Source organism: Mesocricetus auratus, unplaced genomic scaffold (assembly GCF_017639785.1).
Source record: "Mesocricetus auratus isolate SY011 unplaced genomic scaffold, BCM_Maur_2.0 Super-Scaffold_100676, whole genome shotgun sequence".
NCBI lineage: Eukaryota > Metazoa > Chordata > Mammalia > Rodentia > Cricetidae > Mesocricetus > Mesocricetus auratus.
Window position 1 is genome coordinate 113,715,974 of NW_024429266.1, and position 19,067 is coordinate 113,735,040.

Here is a 19,067-nt window from a genome sequence, read left to right on the forward strand (position 1 = left end):
TAAGGTATTTAGTAAAACTTCAGTCAGTCTCCTATTTGCAGCTTGTAACCCAATAGCGAACATGTGCGTAGGTTATATGTACTTCTTCTAGTTTTGCTTTATGTAATGGAGGGATGCAAAACTGAGTTCTTAGGCTTTTGTCAATACCTAGTGCATTAGCTAGTATTAATTGGTTAGTGTATTAGCAGCTTCCCCAGTCATGTCATTGAGATTCTAAATTCTGAGAGCTCTCGATGATACGATTTTCACCTGAAGAAAATAGTCATTTGCACACTAGTTAATGAGGTTGCTTAAAAATGCCGTTTCTGCTATTTTCCCCTTCTAGACCTGTTCCAGCTGCAGTGACCTTGTACAAACCACTTTCTCAGCACGTATCAATAGTGGGCTGTGGGGCAGCCTTGACTGTTGACTTAGTGTGGCTCAACACTGCTCTGCCCAATTCCGGAGCATAGCTCAACTCAGTCTAGTTTATGCAGTACCGCTCTCCAGCCAGCAGAGGGAGTGCCAACTCCCTAGAGGGGATGCTTTGGAAATCTCCCAGTACCTGGCTACCCTTAAAAACTGTCATGAACAGAAGGCATTTCTCCATAAATCAAAAGCCCTAGCGCTATTTCCAGCTGAAAATGGATCCATACTTGGAAATTTTAGTGCCATTTACAGGCCATTTTCTGCTGGTTCAATTTCTGTCCTTCAAAGCTTTGGTAAGATGCAAAGGGAAGAAATTGAGTTCTCCAGCCATGTAAAAGGGGCAGGGGAAGAAAGGATCCCAGACCCTTAAGTTTATTGGGAAGCAGGGGCCAGATTTTTGCCATTTACGACATTCATCAACAAAACAAATGTTAATGACTGGACGGGAAACCGCAGAGGAGACAGCCATGCCCCACGGGTACCTGGCAACTGCTCCCAGATTCTTTCGACACCCAATGCTCATCTCAAATAACTACACCATCTCAAATAACTACATGCATATTTCCTGCAAAACCGGGTGATGGTAGACACCAGTAATCTCAGTACTCTGAGGGCTGATGCAGGAGGATGGCTCTGAGTTTGAGGCCAGCCTGGACTCAAACAAATTAACTCATTCTTTCTCTGGTCCTGAGTAGATGAGAACAGGGAAGATGGTAGACAGGGAGTGAACACATTCCTTTGAGGAGATGTGGACAGCTGGTCTACCTGGATCAGGGAACACATTCTTGCTCCTGCTGCCTGGTCAACCTCACAAACATCCCTGTGGGTTACAGGGAGGTACAAAGACGATTTATGAGTTTGTGCACAGATGGGGATTTTGATTTTAGTTAAAGGCCAACATTCTTTGGCAAGGGTTATGCCTTAAAGCCACTTTAAGTACATGAGACAATTCTAGGGAGAAAAAGGGGTAGGACTCAAATGAAGGAAGTTGGAGGGAGACCTGGCTGACATTTCCATTTATCTCTGAATGTTCTGAGCCTTGGCTGTTGGAATGGAGGGCCAGTCAGGGCTGTAGGATGAACAGGACCAACCAGGCTTTGATCTTGTGGAGTTGGGGTTGGCAAGGAGACTAAGAGAGACAGACAGGTAAAGAAATAACCAGGAAGCTAACTTCAGTGGTAGCAAAAGCCTTGGAGAAAATTTGATGGTGAAATCAAGTGGAAGACAGTGAGGTGGTGACATCAGGGTCTGGGGAAAGGAGGCCAGCGGGGAGGAAGAGAGGAAGGAAGGGCCAGTGTGCTCAGTGGCTGAGGAGGCTGACAGGAGCGAGAGGGAAGCACAGGAGCTAGGGCTGGGGAGGAATGAGGGTGTGTGTGTGCATGCATGTATGTGTGCGTGCAAGTGGGTGTGCATGCATGTGTGTGTATGTGCACTGAGGGTGCAGGTGCATTCCAAGGGGTGAGAGTTGGTGGTGCTGATGCTGCAGAGCCCTGTGGGCCACTGAGAGGACGCAGACCTCCACTTGAGAGGATGGAATCGAGTGGAAAGGTTTGTTAAGGGAATGGCTGGCCACGCCCTTCCTCACGGCAAGCACACAAGCAGAGCTGTGCCCTCCCCAAGTCCTTTCCTCCATGACAGAGTCTCATGCTATAGTCCAGATTGTTGTGGGACTCACAATTCACAAACCTCAACCTCTTGAGTGTTGCAATTACAGGAGCATGCCACCAGTCCTGGCTTCATGTCCAACACTCTCAAATGCATGGCTTAAAAATATGAAGTACATTCCCAATGCGGCACAACTGTCACCACCTTCTATTTCTAGAACTTTGTCATTTTCCTAAACAGAAGCTTCAAACCCATGACACACAACTCTCTATCCTTCCCTGCACCCAGGCCCCGATGCCCCTGCTCTGTTTTCTTTCTCTATGAACTTGGCTCTTCTGGTGACCCGTGTAATTGGGATAATATAGACTGCATCTTTTCATGTCTGGTTTGTCCACTTAGCATAATGTCTTCACGTATCTTTGTGTCTGATGACATCTTGTAAAGGAATCCCCTAGGCTCTGCACTGAGGGCAGATGGTAGGGGCGGCAGGCAGGGTCAATACCCCAGTGAAGTGACAGAGTGGGAGACAGCCTGTGCTCTGGGAACCTGGCCCTGCCTCAGCCCTCCAGCGTCGGGTCCTGGCTCCCTCAAGGTACCTTTATGAAGTTCACTTTGCAGTGGCAGGAATCGTCAGTCAGGTTCTTGATGACGATTTCACCATAGTGCTCGATCCACCGCTGTCCGCTTAAGATGTTGTGGATGCAGGAGGTCACCTTGTTCCACTCAAAGTGATCCCCAAAACTGAAAGAGATGGGGGAGTCAGAGATGGCTCCCAGAAGAGGCAGCCACAGATGCAGCAGGCCGTCCCGCTTTATACAGCGAGGTAGGGGGAGCGGCCACTCACCCTTCAGTTGCAGACCCTGTATCAAATAAAGCATCTGAGTGGCGTCTGAGCAGAGGCTCCTGAGCCAGCAAACTGCCCAACTATGGAAGAGAGACTGGTGGAAGGATGCGCTGGCTTGGAGGCCAGGCTCCCATGCTTTAATAGTCACATGTGACTTCTTACATCTTTTGCATGAGAGAGGCCTCAGGCGCTGCTTAGCAGCAGCTGTGAGGAAACAGTAAGCGATGGTCTAAGTGCTTCGTGCACAGTATGTGTCTCAGAGGCAGGTGAGGGTACCAGTGACAAGAAAGGTGTGTCAGCCTGACCAACAGTCACGGGAGAAAGGGACACAGTGGCATGGGATGCCAGCCTGGCCCAGAGACCTGGAGTCACCACCACCTTGCTTTAAAAGCTCCAGTTCGTGATGCTGGCATAACCAAAGCCATGTCTGTCTCTGAGGGAATTTTGTCAGTGAGGCAGGACCACCATGATAAAGGAAAAATAACCCTTTATCTTGGAGGAAAGGAGTAACGAATTTTAACATCTCCTGCTCAGAGGGGGCATTTCCAAACAGTGAGAGAAAATACTAGACACTAAATCTGCTAGGAAGAGGTTACGTGAATCCACCTACAGACGCTGGGGGTATGGTGGAAGCCTGTATAGCCCCCATCATGGACGGTTTGCCTTAGAACTGACATTCCTAACAAAGGGGAACTTACGCAGGCAGAGTCACGTGGGTTGTGCCGATTGGGACAATTTCCATGGATTTGCCCCAGAATTTATTTTTCCATCTCACATCTGAAACAAAATATCAAATATCACATATTCAGCAAGAGAGCTAGGTAGAGCAGAGGTCTCAGGCTCATTGATTAGGGGCTGGGGACATAACTCAGTTGGTAGCTGCATGCCTAGCATGTATAAGGCTCTAAGTTTCATTCACACTGCATAAACCAGGTGTGGTGAGGTATGCCTGTAAGCCCAGCACTTTGGGAAGTAAAGCCTGGAGGAAAAGAAGTTCCAGGTCATGTTAGACTACATAGCAAATTCGAGGTTAGTCCTGGTTACACAAGCCTCTGTCTCCAACAAACAAAACACATACACACACATACTCTCTCTCTCTCTACACACACACACACACACACACTAAAATGATGTGTGCCCAACTTCTTGAAAATCCGGGATACTCAGCTTCTCTTATTGTACACCGATATTTTGAATAAACGAAAACTTAACAAAACTCATGTAGGAGAAATATGGACCATTGTAGTGATATACTGTTTATGATCTAGTAAAGCTTGCCTGAAGGGCAAAGGGCAAAGCTAGTCACAGTCATAGAGGTGGTGGTACACACCTTTAATCCCAGCACTAGAGAGTTATATAAGTCCCATAGTGGGCATTGGATATTCAGTATTCTGGCAATTAGTCTCCAGCCACGTTGAGATCAGGATTGCCCCAGCCCTGATAGAGGTAAGAGCTCTCTGGTAGCTTGGCCGTTTTGCTGCTCTGATCTTCAGCTTGAACCCCAATATCTGTCTCTGGGTTTTTATTATTTGTGTTACAGAGCATTATTTATAGAACAACTTGCCATCTCCCCCTTCTCCAAATGTAGGTTTAGGAACATCAATATCAAAACAGCCCTGAAAATGTAAAGAAGGGCCAAGGCTCAGATGAGCCTGCCTTCCCCAAACCCAAGGTTACGATCTTGAGAGCAGCAAAATAAACGAAGCCAGGCAAAAGCAAAGCAAGAAGGCAGCAAGCACAGAGCACAGATGAAAACCTCCAAACACCATTAACAACAACAACAAGGGGCCAGCGAGACGGTTCGGCAGGACAAGGCGCTTGTCACCCAGCCTGACGACACGAGTCCCATCCTTCAGAGCCCCATGGCAGGAGAAAGCCCAGTCCTGATAGTTATCATCTGATACACACACACACACACACACACACACACACACACACACACACACACACACACACACACTCACATACTCACACACATACACACACTCACACTCACATACTCACACACATATACACACACTCACACATATACACACTCACACACACATACTCACACACATACATATTCACACATACACACTCACATACTCACACACACACTCACACACTAAATGAAATGAAAGCGCAGTGGGTTAAAAATGTTCATTAAAAACAAAGATAAAGAGAAATCAGAGGTGTCAAATGTAATTTTGGAAACAAAATTTAAATTTTTAAAAATCAAGAAACCCATTTGCGGTCTACACTCTGCTGAAAAGCTGGGGATGCTGTAACTCCTGAAGTTAAGTGAGGCATTTCAAGAAGCCATGGAGAAGGATGGAGGAGAAGCCCAAGAACCGGGGACTCACGTGAAGATGGAGGAAGTTTCTTACGAGGAAAAAAAAAAGACCTGATCTCTTGACTTCTTAACAAACACTCTGTCAATGAGTATGTGTCAACTGCTATTCAGGTGGGCCAACTCTCCATGAAGGGCAGGTCTGGAGACCGCTATTGACCTTGGCAAGCACCCAGCAGTCCCTGGAGAAGATGAACTCTTCAGTGCCATGGAAGCAGAGGTCAGACGCATCAGCACATACCTTGCCAGAAAACGAAGTTTCCAGACTCAGCGTGGCAGGCGGAGATAGGTGGGTGGTGGCTGACCTGATGGGGACAAATGACAAAAACCATAATTTGAGGATATACATGCACACGCTCATGCACCATGGCTCACATGTGCAAGTGTGAGAACCATTTGTGGGAGCCAATTCTCAGCTTCCACTCTGTGGGCTCTAGGGATGGAGCTCCGGTCCTAAGTCTCGGCAGCCAGCACCCTTACCAGCCGGGCCATCCCACTGGCCCTGAAGATAATTCTTCAGAATTACGTGTGTAAAGCAGAGCTAGCCATAGCCACTGAAGAAATCTCACCAGGTGCTAAGGGGGAAATGTGTTGGGTGTGTAGAGACGGCTCAGTTCATGAAGCTGTTGCTGTGTAAGTATGGGGACCTGAATGTTGACCCAGAACCCACGTGGTGGTGGGGGGGGGGGGAGCAAGCAAGCTGGGTGTGCCGGATGCCACTTGTAATCTCAGCACTACAGCAGAGACAAACGGGTCCTTGGGACTCCCTGGCCAGCCAGTCTACTTGATGAGTACCAGGCCAGTGGTTCCCATACATGCACCTGCCAACACATGAGCGCGCGCGCACACACATACACATACACACACACACACACACACACACCTGCAACACATGCACACATGCTCACAAACACAATGCTCTTAAAGAAAAAAAAGATGTTACTCAATCAATATATAAAAGCAATCTTGAATGAATAAGTAATTACATCCTAGAAGGGCTGATCCTCAAAAGAAACAGAGATTGGCACTGGGGGGAAGGGGGCGCCATTGTTTGTTTTATCCATCAGTCAAGAAGCTCAATACAAGATGGAGGATGTGTTCCATTGTTCCTTTATTCCAGTAGCACTCCGGGCCCTGAGCTGCTCTCACAGATCAGTACTGGGGAGTGGGAGGGCGGGGGACAGACGGGGACAGCCATGCTGGCAGTGTGCTTCCCAGAAACTTCTCTGATTTCAAGGGCTGCTAGCAGAGGTTATCTTCTATTTGGAGTGTCTACTTAAGGCCTTTCCTATGAACAGGATGCAGGCTGAAACCAGATAGGTCAAGTTTCCTAAACCACAGCATTCAGAGAATCCACAGAGCAAAACTGAGTACTGGTGTGCCTCAGTGGTTATAGACTTCAGGAGAGAAGTGTTAAGTAGCTGGGCTGTTCTCAGATATCACATTAACCAGGCAGTACTTCTATCTGAAACGAGCAGGTGTGAAAGGAGATGTGTGCGCGCGCGCGCGCGCGAGCGCGTGTGTGTGTGTGTGTGTGTGTGTGTGAAGTCCACAGACACACACTCTGGCTCACTCTGCTCACCCATGCTGAGGATCTGCTTTGTAAACCATCCCTGTATGTAGAGAGCTGCAGGGCTGAAGGATCCCCGGGCATCCTCCCACAGCCTTAACTGACAGGAAAGCAGAGGAAGACAGAAATAGCATCCACACCTTCGCATTACTCAATGAACTGAAGTCCCAGCTATGGGACGTAGGAGGCGGAGCCCTGGGGTTGCTTGCTGTCCCCTAGCTCCCCACGTACTGTCTGATGCCACAAGGTCCCTGCTCTTCTCTGCAGTTTTGGAGAGGAATTTTCACTCTCTTAGGGCCCCAGCTCCTATAATCAAAGCAACCGTCTGCTTAGTTTTAAAAGTCCAACTACTTGGTAATACTTTGTATCACAAAGCTCTCTATCATCTTCCTTCCTCCCATGAGAGCTCTCAGAGAAGTCTAGCTGACTTTTAAACCATGGGATGGCATACAGTTAAATCTGAGTGAGGCTGTCCTCCTCCAACCACAGCTCCCTACCTACCTGACACGTCCCACTGGAGCGAGTGGGCAAGGAGCCATGGGATGTGGGAGGCAGCAGAACTTAGTACATTTATAGGGATCACCAAATGTAAATATCAAAGCAAATTTCTGTATGCAAACGGCATGTGCCTGCTCTATAAATATTTGAAATCCTATAAAATGGACACACATTACTGCCCATAGGAACTAGAGGGTCCTTGTGATATTAGGAAGTATATACATATTTTATAAGAATGCCGGTGTAATCTTTTAAATCACTATAGCAGATTAACAGTGTTCAGTCAGCTGCCTTTAAATGGATCCAAAAGATGGTTTTGGATTCTTAATTTCCTTTACATTTATTTGTTTATTGTGTGTTAGCGTGTAGAGGTCAGAAGTCTACTTACATGAGTCAATGTGTTCCTGTGCGTAAGGATTCAGGCATTATGCTGGCCTGCCCCTGTCACCTGGCAGAATGCACTCAGGCAGTACCCTGGTCAGCCCAGGGTTCTATGGCTGCGATATCACTATGTAGTCTGCTGGCAGGTGATAAGGACTCCCTCTTCTGTCCTCTCTCTTGGGAGGCAACTTTTTCTGTCTCCCTCTGTCTCTGTTTCTTTACCTCTTTTCTCTTTCCTTCCCTTATTTTCCTACCTCCCCCTTAATAAAACTTTCAATATGAGTCACGTCTAGCGGTCTCTGTTTCCCCATCGGCCTGCGGTCCATCACGGGTCCTGCCACCCACGGTCCCAGCCCACACCGCTGTATTCCTAACACTGTGGGTCACAGGAATTGAACTCTGTCATCAGGCTTGGAGTCAGGCACTTTTACACCAAGTCATTTCTTGCTGGTCTGGAGATAGGGTATTTTAATTGTTTCATGAAGACACAGTAACTTAAGCTTCTTTTGTAAGTTATGAAATAGGGTCTTTCAGCACAGAACCTGCTGCCCAGTGCTTCCCAACTGATGCTCAGCATCTCATCACCAAGCCAGTGTTCTCTGTGCACCTAGCAGAGGCTGCTTCCAACGTCGGCTCCCGTGCCTCCTAAGACAGCAGCATATCGTTAAATTGCCTTTTCATGACCACTTAAAAACAAATCTTTTGAATCTGACCTTCCTAGCCTCTCTGTGTTGCATTTATTTCTTTGTAAAATGAAATCAAAGAAACTGTTTTGACTTCAAAACGGTGATGCTAACATCTGCTCTCAATATCTTCAGAGGAGAAACACTAGAAGATAACAGGGAATCTGCAAATCTGGCTCTAGGGCTGATAATTTTGAATGCCCGCAGAAAGGGCTTATTCACAGTTGATACTTAATCTTTGGCACTGGCAGCCCTTCATCTGTATGAAGAGGAGGTAGCACCCACTGCTGCACCTTTGCTAATTGTTTAGTCTTGAAGCTTTTTTTGTTTTTAAAACTGGCTCAATGGGTAGCTCAGGCTAGTCAAGCCTGTGATCCTCCCGACGTAGCATTCTGAGTGCTGAGATAGCCTGGTCAGTCTCTAGCTGTTACTACATCTCAAGCCAGGAAAAAGAAAGAGTGCATGCAAAGGGGGTTGGACTGAACAGTCAGTAGCTAGGAGTGCTTGCTGTTCTTGCAGAGGACCTAAGTTTGGTGCCCAACCCGTAACCACCTGCAACTCCAGCTCCCATGGATCCAATGCTCTCTCTGGTTTCTAAGGGTATCTGAAGACACATGAATGTGCTGCACATGCGCGCGCGCACACACACACACACACACACACACACACACACACACACACACACACACGGTAAAATAAAAAGCAAACAAGCAGATGCCTTTGAATGGGACCCCATCTGGCCCCAGTGGAGACTGCCCTGCTGGGTACACGATTTAACCTGGTCTCAGTACTCTCGCCTATCACTTCCCCCCCAGCCAAGGAAGAGCAGTCCCTCACTAGTTAAAGCCCCCAAGTGTGTAAGAAGCCAGTGAGTGGCATTTACCACCTGTATGTCTATGAAGTCCTTCCTGCAAGTCCCAACACAGTGGACATCTTTTTACAACGTATGCTTTATTTGTCTATGTGAAGCCTTTATTCCCACTGACAATCACGTTTTATTTATGTTTTGCTTATGCTTTGTACAGGAGGCAGATGGGCACGGAAGCAGAAGAGGAAAATGTATTTCAGTATTCGTGTGTTTGTACTTTTAGAAGAAGTGAATCCCTTAAATACGCCACTTCTCCCCTGAAACTGCCAGAGACCAGCTACACACGTCCCATTTCCTGACGCCATCCCCAGTGTAGGTAACACACGACACAGAGAAGTACTGAGTAAAAGCACTACCCGAGAGGGGCCAAGGGGCCATTCTTTCTACAAGTCTCTCATCAGACACTGGCTGAGTACCTGTGATGTGTGGGGGAGCCTGTATTTTGGGGTGAGTGAGACAGACAGCACACACAGTGCCAGTTGTCAGCAGGGTAAGTGCTAAGGGAGGTGCAGCAGCGTCCGGAGGATGGGGCTGACAAAGGAAACCTACTTGACTCGGGGAAACCAGAAAGCCAAACATAAAGTTATCTGGGGAGGGGGCCACGGGCAGAACACAGCGGGAGCCAGGGCCCTGGAAACTGGTGTAAACTGGAAACACAGTGTGTCCCCCACCCCCATGGCTATAGCTGACAGAGGCAGGGAGTAGAAGAAGCATGGAGGTGGGCAGCCTTAGATGGTTTTTGGGGTATGGCTGGGACTCCATATTTTATTCCAAGTGGCCTGGGAAGCTACTGGAAGATACGCAGTAGTCATTCTCTTTGCTTAAAACAACCACTCTGTGCTGGGTCCTCAGAGAACTGGTCACGGAATCGAGAGCATAGTCTAGTGCAATAATGCTAGTCACTGCTTACGGTGTCTTGGGCTGGTGGCCAGTACCAGCAGAAAAAAAGGGAGGCTTCTGAAGGGAAATCCTAGGACTTGAGGACTTGTTGATGGTGCCTAGAAGAACAGTTGGTGAGTGTAGAGGTGGCCCATGGCTTATACTAGAAACAGAGCTTGTTGCAAAACAAACCCCCAAACACCTTAAGCGATAGCATGGCCCAGAAACACGGAGGGGCACAAAGCCATGGCTGAGCAATATTATTCTCAAGCTTCATTTGACAGCTCGGATTTCCCCTCTGCTACAGCCATTGAAGACAAAGCAGTGTTAATCAGGAGGAAACAACTGGCTGCTATCAGGGAAAGGAATGATTCCGAGAAGGGACATGAGTGAAGGGGGGAGGGTGGCAAGAGAGCTGTGTATCAACTCGGCAGAGGATAGACGCTCAGCACTCTTCAGCAGGTGTGAGAGCTGGCACTGTGGTCATGGGGGGGGGGGGAGAACTAGCCCTGTCCCTCACCAGCTGCAGCATACTAGGGCTAACCCTGTTGTCTGGGACCCTCCAAATCCTAAAAGCTTGCCACCTGCACACACGGGACAAGTGCAGCCTCATGCTGCTTCCACGGGGTGGACTGTGTCCTGAGCCAGAAGCAGAAAAGTCACACAAGCAGGCATTGAAATGAAATGGATGCTGCTCCTTAGATATGCTATGGTAGAGGGCTTCAAATAAGTGAGTCATCTGGTGCGGGTGAATGAGGACAGGAGAAAGGTAGGTAGATGTGTGCGTGCGTGCGTGTGCCTGCCCAGCACTGCAGGAAAAGGAGACTCTGACCAGAACCCTGACCACTTCCAGGACAGATGACAGACACATCTTCACGTCCTCCTGTGATTATAATCCTGCTTCCCAAGTAGCCTGCTGGTGGGCAAATCCACCTCAGACCCAATAAATGCACACAGGGGTAGCATCCCAGTTTTGTGCTGGGAAGCTCAGCTTTTCTTCAGTGCACTATACGCAGCAGCTATTTGAGCCAGAAGGCTAACGCCCAGATAGATGCTATGACTCCACTACCATCAGGACCAGTGGTCATAAAGCCAGCATATGGCTGCCTGCCGGCTCCCTCCATCTCACGGGAGGCACTCAGCCTCCTGTGCTGGCAGGGAGATGCAACGCCCCTTACTGTAATTCCTGCACTGTTATCGCTCCTCTTAAACTATTCTCCACGCCCTATTGAAGGTGGTTTAAAGTCCCCACTGACGAGTGCACTATTGTCACAGTGGCCTTTCTTTCACTCAAGCCTCCCCTACAGCCCAGGAGTCAAGTATTGCCATTCCCACTGGATAAAGACAAAGGCTCCAAGGACTTGAGTCACTCGTGCAAGGTGTCCCCTGAGCAAACAAGGGGCACATCCTACGCTGCAGAAGATGGCCAGGTGCCTTTCTTTGCTTTTTGCCTTGGGATGTGCTGGCAGATCCTGTGACTGGTGCCACCCCTTCAGGGCTCTAAGGACTGCACTCAGCCATCTTCCACAGGTCATGTCACTCTCCCCCGAGAGTTCTTCATTCTGCTCTGATTGTCAGCTGTAGTTTGGGGCTATTTTGAGCCTTCATTTTTTTTTCACAAGAGTGCATATAGCACCATGGTAACTGAATAATGTTTTCTTTTATTCTCATTCTATTTTAAATTCAGTATTTAAAGAACACAGCTGAATTAGAATCAGACAGATCACTGGATCCCATAACTGCTGATGTAGCTCCCACCTCCCCGTGTTAAGGAATATTTACCTTCTCACCTGGGCCGCCGCTGGAGACACACTCTGGGGCCTCTGTCTACCCACTTTCCTCTGGGTTCCAGGGAACGTAATTGTTTTGGTTTTTGTGTTGTCTTTTTCCAGATAAGGTCTCTATAACTCTGGGTGAAGCCAAGGTTGGCCTTGAACACTCAACCCTGCTGCCTGAGGCCTTTGGACAGCAGGATGGCAGGCAGGCATGACCACACCCAGCCTACACTGCATTATGACAAGCACGACATTCATCCATTTCTAGAAAGCTGGGCGGGGTGGTTGTTAGCCTGTGACCCTTTTACCGGGAGGCTGAGGAAAGAGGAGTGTGTGTCTGAGGCCGGACTGGATATGCAGTGAGACCCTATCTCAAAGAAAAAGAAAGACAGAGGGTGGTGGGGGCTGGGGCAGAAACAGCAAAGAAAAACCAAGTTCACTCCACCTCCTCTCCCAGTCCCCATAGTGGAAATCCATTGACAAAACAACCAGAAGGGGAAGAATATTTAGCAACTCACACTCCCTTTTTAGCCTCAGTTTTCTAGGAGTTGGCAGAGAAATATATCACAGCAATGATGGCTAGTCTCCTGAAAGGGCGGGTTTCATCTTTCTAAAGGTACACATTCTATTTTAGCGGGAGGGGTGGTCCACGGCAGCAAACACACGGGAAATTCATTCTCCAACGCCTGCCGCACAGTCACACTTCACAGACCAGACCCTGCTCTAGGACCACAGAAGATGCAAATGACAGCGTCACCTCCACTTTCCCTGAGCTCTACAGCCTGTAGGAACCAAACAGCTGCACTTCAAACGTGAATCACTTAGCTCCTGAACCTTCCATGCTAACTTGTGTGGAAGGGTCTAATGGACCTCAGGCCACATGAGGACATGTCATTCATTAGATAGGGACTCTTGTCTAGCCCTACAGATCCCCACCTCACTGCAGGATATGAGCCATCTGCAATAGCACCAGGTACACAGTAAGCATCAAAAAGAGAGAGACAAGCCTTGTTGCTCTGAATAAACACACACACACACACACACACACACACACACACACACGTGTTCCTCCTAACTAAAATTCTACACCATCCCACTGACATGGCAACACCCACTCTGAGGGGCAGTCAGGCTCAGAATGTGGTGACAACTGTTGGGCACACTTTTTCTCTAAGTCACACTTTGGGCAGAGGCTTGTGCCCTGGCACTTCCTTTTGCTAATGATCTGAAGGATGGTGAACACTGCTACTGCTGCATTATTCTCACGCAGGTGCTCAGAACTGCCGAGGCCTGTGTGCCGTGGGTGGTAGCTCAGCTTTCACCCAGAGAAAACGGATCCTGGCTTTGTGTTGCCAAGTAGAAAATTATCTCAGTCCTTTGAAGCCAGTGAAAGGGGGAAGATGAATATTTCAAAAGCACACTTAAAAGCAGACACAAGCAATTCTCTCAACAAACACAAAGGGTGCACATCACCTGCTCGGCAAAAAACTGGAAGCCCTTGTCTTGTCGGATGCACTCATACGTCTCTCCAAGGACCGGGTTAAACGGCTTGCTGCCTGCTCTGGAGTAGCTGGATGCATACGCAGAGATGGCGAAGGCTGCCACGTACACCTGTGAGTGGAGGGAAAGGACTAGCTTACTTCTGTGTCACCAAGACATCTGTCGCGAAGAAATAAAACCTATGTTTATTTCAGAAAGACAAGGACCTGTCTTTGGTTTAAAGACAACTCAACTAACTTAGGTTTACAAAATAATGTTCATTTGGGCCCAGAGACAAATCAACCTATTTAAACTGCCCGTTTCTTTTTGTGTCTGAAATATGGAAGGCATGATTTGATTGAGGTGATAAAATCATCCAACAAAGTGTCCATGCTAACTCCTCTGCTTGTGGCCAGGCAGTGCCAGCAATCCCAACATCGGGGCCTCAGGGAAGATGGTAGAGGAGTACAGAGGAGTAAAACAGTCCCCCGAATCCAGAAATATGCACGGTACCTTTAACTAGCCACCGACTGATACTGTAGAAACCTGAAAACTTAAACTCACATCGACCAAAGGAAATATGAGTGAGCCGCTGCTATGCTCTGAGAAGCAGCAGGCTTGAGGCACCGGGAAGTTCTGCCTTTCTGAGAGGGGAACCGAGAGGTGGAAAGTGGGGAGAGGGGTGAGAGGAGGAAGAGGAAGGAGAGAAAAGCAGGGCGTGAGAGGAAGGAGGAGGGAGAAAAGAGGAGTGCGAAGGGAGGAGAGAGAAAGAGGAGGATGGGGAGGAGGGGGGAAGAGAGGAGGAGAAGGGAGCAAGAAGAAGCTATATGCATACATGGGATTACAAAATCCTTTTCTGAACCTCACCGTGCAGATTCCAGCAAGTTGTTCAGCTCTATTTTGTTTTAAGGTTTACTTATTTACTTTATATACAGTGTTCTTCATGCATGTATGCCTGCATGTCAGAAGAGGGCATCAGATCTCATTTCAGATGGTTGCAAGTGATCATGTAGGTGCTGGGAATTGAACTCAGGTCCTCCAGAAAAGCAGTCACTGCTCTTAACCCCTGAGCCATCTCTCCAGCCCTGTTCATCTCCTGTTTAGGAGCATCAACAGAAACAGATTCTCTTGTCTGTATTTGGTTTTCCCTCTTCAATGTTAAATGAAAGTGGTAACATGGAGATTTCTTTTTTTTTTTTTTTTTTTTTGGCTTTTCGAGACAGGGGTTCTCTGTGGCTTTGGAGGCTGTCCTGAACTAGCTCTTGCAGACCAGGCTGGTCTCGAACTCACAGAGATCCACCTACTTCTGCCTCCCCAGTGCTGGGATTAAAGGTGTGTGCCACCATGCCCGGCTGGGAGATTTCTTTTTAATACCAGATAGTAAGTCTCAATATTCTTCTCTGAACACCCTATGAGGTTTGTCACATTTAACTCAGTGTCATCTGTAACTGTGTATGTGTGTGTGCATGTGTGTGTGGGTGTGTGTGCATGTGTGTGTGGGTGTGCATGTGTGTCTGTGATGTGCACATGTGTGAGCATGCGTGTGGAAATCAGAGGTCAACATCCAGTATCTTCTTCAGTTGCTCCCCACCATATTTTTCTGAGTCAGGGTCTCTCACTCCATGTGGAGCTCACTACTTTGGCGATATCATCTGGCCGGCAAACTCTAGGAATCCACCTGGCCCACTACCCTCCAGTGCTAAGGGTTTCCCACTCCACCAGCTTTTACGAGGGTGCTGGGGATTAAACTCAGGTCCTCATCCTTGCACAGCCATCTCCAGTCCGTGCCACATTCCTGAAACCCGGGACACACGTCTCTCTCTGGCTCCTCAGTCCTTGACACACTGAACTGGAAGCTCTCTGTGGAATCCCCAGTGTTGGGATTATAGCTGTGTACCACTGTGCTGTCCCTAAATATCAGTTCAAGGTCAAGTGCAGGGATCAATTACTGAATATCTTAAGGGTTCTAAACTGCCACAGGAGTGAAGCAACTTAAGAATATTTCCTTCCTTTCTTTTCTTTTTTAAACTTTGACTATTTTGTGTGTGGGTGTTGTGTGTGTACAGGTATGCACCACTCACTTTCAGTGCCCAGGAGGCCAGACGATGATGTTGGATTCCCCTGGAACTGGAGTTATGGATGACTGCAAGTCACCATATGGGTGCTGGGAATCTGCCAGGTGGTGGCACATGCTTTTAATCCCAGCACTTAGGAGGCAGAGGCAGGAGGATCCCTGTGAGTTCAAGGCTAGCCTGATCTACAGAGTGAGTTCCAGGACAGCAGGATAGGCTCCAAAGCTACACAGAGAAACCCTATCTCAAAAAACCAAAAATAAAATATTCTCATGTTCAAAGTGAATCATTTTCTTTGAGGCAAAGCACCACAAATGCTGGCTTTTACCACTAGATTTAGAAGCTTCCCGATGCCCTGTCTCCGGCAGACACTGTCTGGGGAAATTCAACACAAAGGGCAAAATTACAACTTGTGTTTTTTTGGCATTTATGATCATTAGCATCAAGAGAGGAGAATCTCTGATACGAAGGTCCCAGGGGTCGGGCAGAATGACAACTGGACGCCTCTTTCAGCCAGGAGCTGAGGTTCCCGTGGCTCCCAAATCATAGCAGCCAAGAAGCTTCACTGAGCCTGAGGACAGCAGGCTGTGTGGAGGGGGGGCGTGCTTTCTGCTAGTTCTGTGAAGCCCCAGGGCACACTCCTCTCCAATTTAGCGAATAACAAGCAAGCTCTGCACTGAAGCGCAGCTCCCCGCCCAGGCAAGGGGTCCACTGATCACCAGCTCACATCCCGGGAGCCAGAAGAACAGTTTCCACAACCAACTCTTTCAAGAGTTTTACAACAAAGTTGTTTAAATAATCTATAAGAGAGAGAAAAAGGTGGGTGGTGGGGTGTGTGTGTGTGTGTCATTTTCTGGTGTAATGGTGTAAAAATCACCCTCTGTGGATGATATTTTCCAAAAGCGTAGGAATGAATGGGACAATTCCAGAAATAAACAAAAACATTCTCAAGGGAAATTTACTCAGGATGAGAGAAACAGCTCAAGAAATTAAATTCTGTCCACCCAGGGTAGTAAAAATAAACACAGACAGCCTAAAGCCATGTTTTCCAGCCAAGCCTATGAGAACCATCAGATGGAAGCTTCCAGAGAAAGAGCAAGCACAAAAAACAAGTCGAACAACCAGCCCCCGGCACCAGCGGCAGGAGGCCGCTTTGCTTCCCCACTGCAGATTCGGATGAGGTAACTGCACGCAGCCAGGAAGGGAGGACTGAGTAACTTTCCAAGAAATGATCATCTCCAAGGAGCTATCAAAATGAGGACTGGGCTTTAAGCCCCTGGGCTCCTGGCTTGTAAAAGTGCGGGGAGTGGGTCCTCACCATCCTCTCTAGGGCGCTGGGGATGCGCGCAGCCTTGTCCAGAAGCTCGCTGTACTCCAGTTCCTCGCAGAGCCGCTGCAGTGTGTTCAGGGGCTCATTCAGCTCCACCGGCATGGCCACCTTGGACAGGTCCTTCCCAATGTTGTTGCGCAGGATGGTCCACAAGCTGACACTGCTGGTGTTGGGACCCTTTGCTGGCAAGCAGGTCCGCCTTTTGGACCTGGCTTCCCCGCCACGTTCCAGAATAGGCCCTGAAAGGAAAGAAATCTGTTGACTCCAGGAAGCTTCTGCTTGCATTCCACCATTTAGAGTAATCCACGAATATAACCTTCCCTAGCAAGCATTCACGATCAAATCGGTTACACAGTGTAGGATGGAAAGCTAGAAACTAGCAAAAGAGTTCTGAGCTATTAAATACCAAAACTCAGGGCTAGGGTGTAGCTCAGTCCGGGAGCACCATTCCCCGGCACGGCACTGCTAAATAAATAAATGTCCCAAACTGCATGCACTCCATTCCTGGGGAGATGTATTAAGTCTCACTCAAAAGCTAGTTCCTCACCGCTTTCATATTCAGAAGAACAGAAATCGGTTTCCATGCCAGTAGCAAGTTAGACTGGTATAAATTTGAAAACGTAAACACATCAAGTTCTGAAAATCCACTATGCCTGTTTGATGTTTTGTTTGCGATATGGTCTCATTCTGTAGCCCAGGCTAGTCTGTTTGATGTTTTGTTTGCGATATGGTCTCATTCTGTAGCCCAGGCTAGTCTCAAGCACACCATCATCTGCCTTCACATTTCTAGTACTGGGATTATAGCTGTGCACCACCCACTGGCTAAACTGTATTTATTCTACAAAAAAAGAAAAAAATAGTTTCCATCGATTATTTTACCAACTCAGTGTCCATTTACATTTGGGACCATCTGTAAATTAGTGTGTTCTCTACCTGTTTTATTCATAGTGTACGGGCATTTTCATGTTCTGCTTGTTCAGCTGTCTGAAATACATTTTTGTTATTTAGATTCTTCAATAATACATTTTTTAGTGATTGTAAAAATATTTCATGTATTGAATCACTCATTCCTGTTGGGCCATTGAGTTTTTCTAGATGTTCAGCTACAATTCAAAAAAACTCACAGAAAACCCAACAGCGACCAATAGCACAGAACATCAAACATTTGAAGTATTTGCCTGACCCTCTGATCATTTTATCAGCACATACGGATGAGGACTGCCATGAAAGGCTGTAGGTGCTTCCAGTCAGATGCTCTGAATGTTATTAAAAGACAGCTGAGTAGATGTGGGGTCTCCCACCGCCACTACTACACGGATTCCCCAGCCGAGAGATCCAATTCCTGGGACCTGGCTGGATCAGGAGCTCTCTGACCTGATTAACGGGTTGATCGCTGACTTGTGCTTTGATCTCTGACCTGATCAACACTTTTCACTCTGTTGGTCACCTCTGCCTCTGACATATGTTATTCTTCTTCCTCTTTAAGGTTAGGAAAGAGCATTATCATCTCCATTTTATAGATGAAGAAAGTGAGGCAGAGAGGAGGGACCAGCACACATAACCAGCAAGGAATAGAGTTGGGGCTGGTGCCCAAGGGCTCCCTTCAGTCCCTACTCCCAGCTACTTAACTTCTGTGGCATTCCGCACAGCAACAGGTCCTGCCACGTGACCTGTGCTTCTAGGGGGAAGAGAAACTGATAAGAAGTTCCCTAAATGCCAAGCATCAGCTGTGCACTGGGGGAGTCTAGTGGGTTTAGCTGTTTTCATTTTCTTTCTTGACACAGAGGCTCACATACCCAACAGGCTGGATTTGACCTCTAGATGTAGCCAAGGATCCTCTTGAATTTCTGATCCTCCTGCCTCTACTTCCCTAACCGTCATGTCTCATTTTATGTGGTGCTGGGTGTAGAATCCAGCATGTCACCCATGCTAAGGAAGCACTCTTCCAGGTGAGCTGCACCCACAGACAGAGTGGGTTTACTTCCTTCCTCAGTGGGCAGACTTCGGTTACTTCTGCAGGTGTCTTTAAGATGTCCAGAAACCCTGTCACCATCAGAGAGTATCTACAGAGAACTGGGGGACATCGGTTTCTGGTACTCAAGTTCAGATGAAGGAAGTTCCACAAGTACATGCTGTGTTTGAGCTAAACAGCCACAGATAAAGCTAGAGATGCAGCCTGACCCCCTCCTTGCCCATCTCAGTCACGGACAAACCTAGAGATGCAGCCTGACCCCCTCCATGCCCATCTCAGTCACGGACAAACCTAGAGATGCAGCCTGACCCCCTCCATGCTCATCTCAGTCACGGACAAACCTAGAGATGCAGCCTGACCCCCTCCATGCT

General features: G+C 47.9%; 1 protein-coding gene across 7 annotated transcripts in view; it reads right to left on the reverse strand.

Moving 5' to 3' along the window:
- The window catches only part of Osbpl3 (oxysterol binding protein like 3), a 175,807-nt gene that overhangs the window by 12,070 nt on the left and 144,670 nt on the right, over window positions 1-19,067 (reverse strand). For all 7 annotated transcript variants that reach the window (XM_021223671.2, XM_013126073.3, XM_021223673.2 and 4 more), the window contains 5 exons: window positions 16,713-16,963; window positions 13,317-13,454; window positions 5,431-5,494; window positions 3,556-3,634; window positions 2,610-2,754 (listed from right to left, as the gene is read on the reverse strand). In XM_021223671.2, coding sequence (XP_021079330.1) covers window positions 2,610-2,754; window positions 3,556-3,634; window positions 5,431-5,494; window positions 13,317-13,454; window positions 16,713-16,963 — 677 coding nt within the window. The remainder of the gene's footprint in view (window positions 1-2,609; window positions 2,755-3,555; window positions 3,635-5,430; window positions 5,495-13,316; window positions 13,455-16,712; window positions 16,964-19,067) is intronic.